Genomic DNA, 7,327 nt, shown 5'->3' on the forward strand with positions numbered 1-7,327 from the left:
AATTGCATAAAACACTTTTTTCAAAACACTACACACAATTCTCTACCTAAAACACAAAAATCTAACAGGAAGTGACTTGCTTTCCTTTTCCAAACACAACCATTCAAAATGCTACACTTATTCACCAGGTCACACACACACTCTTCACATGTGAAAACACTAATTGCTTAACTGATCACTAACCAATCACTGCTTTACTGTAGTATAGGCCTATAAATAGGTCAAAGGTCAGATTACCTGTTTTGAACAATGGATGCCAACAATGGACAGAGAGCAAGAGGAGTAGGAGGGAGAGGCAGGGGACAACAACGAGGACAAATTCAAAGACGAAGTGTTGGAAGAGGAGGAGGAGGAGGAAGAGGAAAATGAAGAGGAAGAGGAAGAGGAAGAAGAGGACGAGGGCAAAGAAGAGAAGGAAGGAGATTTATTTATGTGGATGAGGTTGGCTTCAACCTCACCAAAACCAGGCGCCGCTGAAGAAATGTAAAAGGACAGAGGGCAATTACCAATGTCCCTGGACAGCGTGGGGGTAATATAACTATGTGTGCTGCCATCACTCAAAACGGGGTCCTCCATCACAATGCCACACTGGGTCCGTACAAGACCGGCCATAGGCTCACTTTTCTGGATGCAATTTACACAATGCTTGTTCCTGATCCAGATCAGGAGCCTGCTGGATTTGTGGTTATATGGGACAATGTTAGTTTTCACCGGGCTGTTCTGGTCCAAAACTGGTTTGCCACCCATCCACAATTTGTAGTTTTGTACCTACCCTCATATTCACCTTTTCTAAATCCCATAGAGGAATTCTTCTCAGCCTGGCGCTGGAAAGTGTATGATTGCCAACCCTATGCCCGCATGCCGCTTCTCCAGGCAATGGAGGACGCATGTGGGGACATAGAGGTTGCCTCTGTCCAAGGTTGGATACGCCATGCTAGGAGATACTTCCCTCGATGTTTGGCAAGAGAAAACGTATCTTGTGATGTGGACAAAGTATTGTGGCCAGACCCAGCCCGGAGAAGAGATGAAGCGTAGCTTAGCACTGGTGACTGCCCACCCCCCTACCAATTCCTGGACTGCCCCCGGGACCCCACACACACAATTGTGTTCTTTACTGTATTCTAAAGAATATACTTTTGGTTTACATATGTTTATGGTTTCGTTGTGTGCTACTGTATACAACAGTAATGTTGGCCTAATAAATATTTTCTGTTTCTACATTGCATTGGTGTTTACAGTGTACTTGTTACCCCTCTCAGCAGATTACTTTCACTGTAGAACATTGTATTGAAATGTAGATATAGCCTATGAAAGACCAAAGAGCTTTAGATTTAGAACAACAGTGTTTACATGGTATATCCAAAATGTACTATTATGAAAGAAGTGTTTGCCATTTGATGCAAATGCTTCATTCTGACATGTGTTTACGGCATTTTGAATGCAGTGTTACATTTTGAAGGAGATGTGAGGCATTTTGCATTTGTGTGTGCAGTTTTGGGAATTGTGTGTAGAGTTTTGAAAAAAGGAGACATAGTTTTGAAAACGTGTGTAAGCAGTTGGAAAAAACTGTAAGGTAACTGGTTGGCTGATAATTTAGGTAGTAATGCACAACAGTGGAGGCTGCTGAGGGGAGGACGGCTCATAATAATGGCTGGAATGGTGCGAATGGAATGGCATCAAATACATGAAAACCATGTGATGGATGTATTTGATACCATTCCACCTATTCCACTCCAGTCATTACCACGAGCCCATCCTCCTGATCAACCTCCTGTGATGTATGACCACAGAGAGAGTTCCCCCTAAACCCAGATGACCTTCAGATGACCTTAATCAGCTGAGGACTCACCTTGAGGGAGTCAAAGCAGGCGATGATTCGTCCATTCTCCACCTGGCAGCTCTTGGCAGGGTGGGCAAACTTACACTCGCTGTCTGGTCGAGAGCACGTCCCTCTCTGGAACTCACGACACACCTCCAGGGTCAGCCATTTTGTGTCCCGAATTGGAGTCACGTTGACCGCCATTTTGAACCAGGCAGGAGTAGTCGATTAAGAGCAACCGATATAAAGGCAAAAGTGAGGTCTCAGAGTGTGTGAGAAGGTTTGCTTCTGATGGCACTGAGAGAAATCAAACTGAAGAGGAGAAATAAAAATAAAACTATCCAATCTTAAAGTGTTTTCTATCCGAGGCCTGTTTGTGGAGGTTGGCCTGGGAGTCTCCTAGGATCTATAGCCCATCCTACGAGACTTTTACTGGGACTGATGAGATTCCTGCAGTGCCTGTCACCCAGGGTATGGGATGGTGGCACTGACGGCTTGCTTTGTGCAGGCTGGACCAACTTCTGAGCTCCTTTCTCCACCTCTCTCTCTCTGTCTCTCTTTCTCTGTGTCTCTCTGTCTCTCTCTCTCTCTCTGTGTCTCTCTCTCTCTGTCTCTCTCTCTCTCTCTTTCTCTTTCTCCACAGCTGAACAGTCAGGTGAGACAGATGGTGAAACACGTTATTGATCTGGTTGGCCCACGATGTGTGGAGGGAGCAGGGAGCAGGGGAGGGAGTGGAGGGACAGCGAGTGGACAGTCCCCTCTCACCCACACAGATGGAATACAATCCTATGTGTTGTCACAGTCAGGTTATAAGACACAGTTCCAGAGAGGGGTAGACTTGTCATGAAGGGATTATGGCACAACCAGGGGTCAGAAAGCTCAGAGGGCAGGGTTGGCAGTCCTTGGGCTCCTGGTGTGGTTTAGCAGGTCCAAACAGCTACAGGCTTCAGGCACTTCTGTCTATGAAGAGGAGAGGCAGTCAGCATTTAACAGAGCAAAACAGAAACACACACACTAATGCATACTAATACATGCTGTATTAATTCACACACACACACACACACACACACACACACACACACACTCTAGCTCACACCGTAGGCCCTAACACCAACAGCCAGCCTCTCGACTGAAAAGTAAAATCAAACACCATATCGCTTTCAATGAAGCACATCTGCTTTTTAAAGGTTCCCAGAATATTTAATCAGGTTGTGGGAACAGTCTAGTGGGAACATTGTGAGAACATCACAAAATATATTTTCCCAAAACACAAAAACTGTCCAGTTACACGGATGATTCTACAATGTTTATTTTAGGGTACAAAAAACATTAAACTGATGTTACAAGAACGTTCCCAGAACAAATTTTGTCTGTTCTTTAAAGGTTCCCAAAATGTTCACTAGGTTGTGGTAACATTGTGGGGACATGACAAGAGATATGTTCCCAAAACACAAAAACTGTCCAGTTATGCTAACATTCAGATAATGTTTGTATCAGGGTCAGTGGTGGTCGGTGACAATTTTTTTAATGAGCATGGCCTTATTTCTATTACAGCATATTGGATGACTGTCATTCATATTCCATTCACCCAGCTCAAAGTAACATCGATAGGTTTAGGCTACTACATGATACTCAACATTTCCCTATAACCATCATGAGGTTGCTACAACCTAGCCTATGAATGAAAGTTTACAACGTAGGTGCACAGGTCGAGATAAACTTTTTTTGTAATCAAGGTGACAGACAGTTACATATTAAATACCGCCTTGCACACTCTTGCCTGCATCTAGCTGATCTAGGGTGTAATCATTAGTCCAAAAGTTCAGTTTGCTTCCGTTTAAGAAACGTTTTTCAACAGAATCTGCACAGCAGCCACATACAAACCGCATGATCATTTTGCTCATTGTATAATTCCTTCTCGCATCTTCGCGCTCTCCTCCTCTCAACTTTTCCCTTTGCCTGTGGACTTCAGTGCACAACGCATCAGCTGTCTGTGACCAGGCGAAAAATCCTTTCCAAGCTAAACCTTCATATCATAACCGCTACACACAGCCTACATCGTTATCACCATATTAGCTAACGTCATAGCTAGTCAACATCGCTACAAGAACTAACAAGTTAGTAAACCCTTCTACAATCATGGAGTACAGTGTACAGTAAGCAAGCAGTTTAGCAGTTACACCGGCGGGCCCCGTTGGCAATAAATTAATAAAACCAAAAGCTTACCTTGACTTGGAAGAGTTCCAGTGTTGGATAGCCATAGCCAGCTAGCTAACATAGCATCCCTCTCTGAGCCGAGTGTTTGAGTAGGCTAAACTAGCTGGCTGCATTCACTAGCTAAGTGAAAGTAAAAAATAATAAAATATATAGCTATCTCTCTCTCTCTCTCTCTCTCTCTCTCTCTCTCTCTCGCTTCTCCTTCATTTGTGAAGAAATGAATTTGTTCAAAACTGGTAAACTATTGTCTTTCTCTCTCTTTAAGTCAACTACTCACCATATTTTATGCACTGCAGTGCTACCTAGCTGTAGCTTATGCTTTCAGTACTAGATTCATTCTCTGATCCTTTGATTGGGTTGACAACATGTCAGTTCATGCTGCAAGACCTCTGATAGGTTGGAGGACGCCCTCCGGAAGATGTCATAATTACAGTGTAAGTCTATGGAAGGGGGTGAGAACCATGAGCCTCCTAGGTTTTGTATTGAAGTCATTGTGGCCAGAGGAGGATGGAAACTAGCTGTCCTCTGGCTACACCATGGTGCTACCAGACAGAGTGCTGTTGAGGCTACTGTAGACCTTCATTGCAAAACAGGTTGTTATAATCAATTATTTGGCGACGTGAATTTATTTAGTATAGTTTTATCTAAATAGGATAACTTTTTAAATGTTCCACTATTTAAAAAACCCATATAATTCACTGAGGAGGATGGTCCTCCCCTTCCTCCTCTGAGGAGCCTCCACTGAGCAGAAAACATTCGTTTGATGTTGCAAGAATGTTGACAAAACAGTCTTTCTGAGTTATTTAAAGGTTCCCAGAACATGTAATTAGGTTCTCAGAACAGTGTGGTTACATTACAAGAGATAGGTTCCCAAAACACAAAATATGCTCAGTTGTGATAACATTCATGCAATGTTTAAGTTAGATTGCACAGGACATAACCTTTAATGTTGTAAGAATTAAATAAGACCGTTTTTATATTTGTTTTAGGTTTAACATAATATTCCATTGATGTTCACGCAATATATATTTCACCATGTCTTGGTCTTCAGAACATTTCAAGAACGTTTAGAAAATGTTATATTTATGTTTGACCTAATATTACCACAGCATTTCTATCATGGACATGATGTCATAGGAAAGCAGATAAGAATACATCCTAATGATGTCATAGGAAAGCAGATAAGAATACATCCTAATGATGTCATAGGAAAGCAGATAAGAATACATCCTAATGATGTCATAGGAAAGCAGATAAGAATACATCCTAATTATGTTTCCCTCCAGATATAATGGCAAGTTGCGTTTCAGAACTGTATGTTAGGTGATATAGAGACACATGGCATTTTAAATTTCATAGGACATTTGAACAGCACTTAACCCTACAATCAGAACCATATTTGCTATACTTCATATGTTGATAATCTGCACATCTTGGGTTTGAACCTTCAAAGTGTGGTTCCCAAGCCAGGACTTTTAATCCTCTGCACCATCAGGGAAGTTCTAGTCTGTTGTCTTTTTTCAGTATATAATCATGGCAGTATGGTCAATCAGGAAGTCCATTCTTCCTTTGCAGCCTTCTTAGACATAACTAACCCAGGGAAATACTGGTAACTGGGTTATTCACCATCACTTCACCCATCCTCTTGATATGCTGCGTACTTCTAGCCCCATATTTACAAGGTATCCAAGACTATGAGCGCTGATCTAGGATCACTTTTGCTTTTCAGATCATGAAAAATAAGGCAGGCGGGACCATATCAAGCGACTCAAAGTAGGAATTATATCAGGTGCGTTTTTTAAAAGTTGAACAGTACATTTTTATACAACGTTTTCTTTTGTTCAGTTAGTTTAATTTCTGACTGGATTTATAAATCTGGACAAAATAAAGACGTCCTCTCTGTTAGTAGAGTATATCTCAGCCTCAATTTCAAGTTTTTTTCTTTCATTTTTTTTACCCCCTTTTTCAATCTTGTCTCATCGCCGCAACTCCTCAACAGGCTCAGGAGAGGCGAAGGTCGAGTCATGAGTCCTCCAAAACATGACCCACCAAACCGCGCTTCTTGACACCCTCTCGCCTAACCTGGAAGCCAGCTGCACCAATGTGTCGGAGAAAACACAGTTCAAATGACGACCGCAGCTAGCCCGCATACAATGAGTTGCTAGAGCACGATGAGCTAAGTAAAAAACCTGGTCAAACCCTCCCCTGACCCGGACGACGCTGAGCCAATTGTGCGCCGCCCTATGGGAATTCGGGTTGTGACACAGCCTGGGATCTAATCAAATCAGGAAACGCGAGATTATACAAATATGGTCAACCAATCAAATCAGGACAAACGCTTTCTGAGTCATTAAAATGTTCCCATCCTCTTCCTATGTCTTTTTTTATTCCTATGTAACCATTTTATGATTTTCTTATTTAAATTTTTACATTTTAGTCATTTAGCAGACGCTCTTATCCAGAGCGACTTACAGTTAGTGATAACATATTTTATTTTTTGATTATATATATATATATATATATTTTTTTATTATTATTATTTTTTTATACTGGCCCCCCGTGGGAATCGAACCCACAACCCTGGCGTTGCAAACACCATGCTCTATCAACTAAGCTACATCCCTGCCGGCCATTCCCTCCCCTACCCTGGACAACGCTGGGCCAATTGTGCGCCGCCCATGAGTCTCCCGGTTGCGGCCGGCTGCGACAGAGACTGGATTCGAACCAGGATCTCTAGTTTATACATCTTATGAAATGTGATTTTAGTTAGATAGAGCTTCTTTAAAATTAACTTGTATTCTTGTGTATTCATATGCTTCTTAAATACAGATTAAGAACCTTCAAACAATATATATATATATTTATTTTACCTTTTCTCAATTTCTAAATCACATTTCAAGAGACTTGCAACATGTGATGAAGAAAGAAAATCATAAAATATATTATTACATTATTACATTATTACAGTATTATTATTATTATTATTATTATTATTATTACACAGAATATGAAGAGGATGGGAACATTTTAATAACTGTTCTGTGTTCTGTGTCCTGATTGACCTTATAAATATAAAAATAAAAAAAATAACACAACCCCACAGCTATCCAATGGTGCTGCAGATGGTTAATGACATGGCTAGGGAACCAAACATTGCAGGTTCAAACCTCGTTATGTACCGATTGGCAAAATATGAAGTGTAAAAAATATGGTTGTGTTTGTATGATCAAATCAAATCACATTTTATTTGTCACATGTGCCGAATACAACAGTGAAATGCTTACTTACAAG

At 41.3% G+C, this 7,327-nt stretch overlaps 1 protein-coding gene across 1 annotated transcript in view; it reads right to left on the reverse strand.

The window, feature by feature from the left end:
- Positions 1 to 2,767, reverse strand: part of LOC123489997 (muscleblind-like protein 1) — a 92,735-nt gene extending 89,968 nt beyond the window's left edge. Inside the window, exon 1 of the mRNA XM_045220261.1 lies at positions 1,850 to 2,767. Coding sequence (XP_045076196.1) covers positions 1,850 to 2,023 — 174 coding nt within the window. The 5' untranslated portion in view covers positions 2,024 to 2,767. The remainder of the gene's footprint in view (positions 1 to 1,849) is intronic.
- Between the last annotated feature and the right edge of the window lie 4,560 nt (positions 2,768 to 7,327).

The sequence above is a fragment of the Coregonus clupeaformis genome, chromosome 6 (genome assembly GCF_020615455.1).
Source record: "Coregonus clupeaformis isolate EN_2021a chromosome 6, ASM2061545v1, whole genome shotgun sequence".
In the NCBI taxonomy this organism is placed as follows: domain Eukaryota; kingdom Metazoa; phylum Chordata; class Actinopteri; order Salmoniformes; family Salmonidae; genus Coregonus; species Coregonus clupeaformis.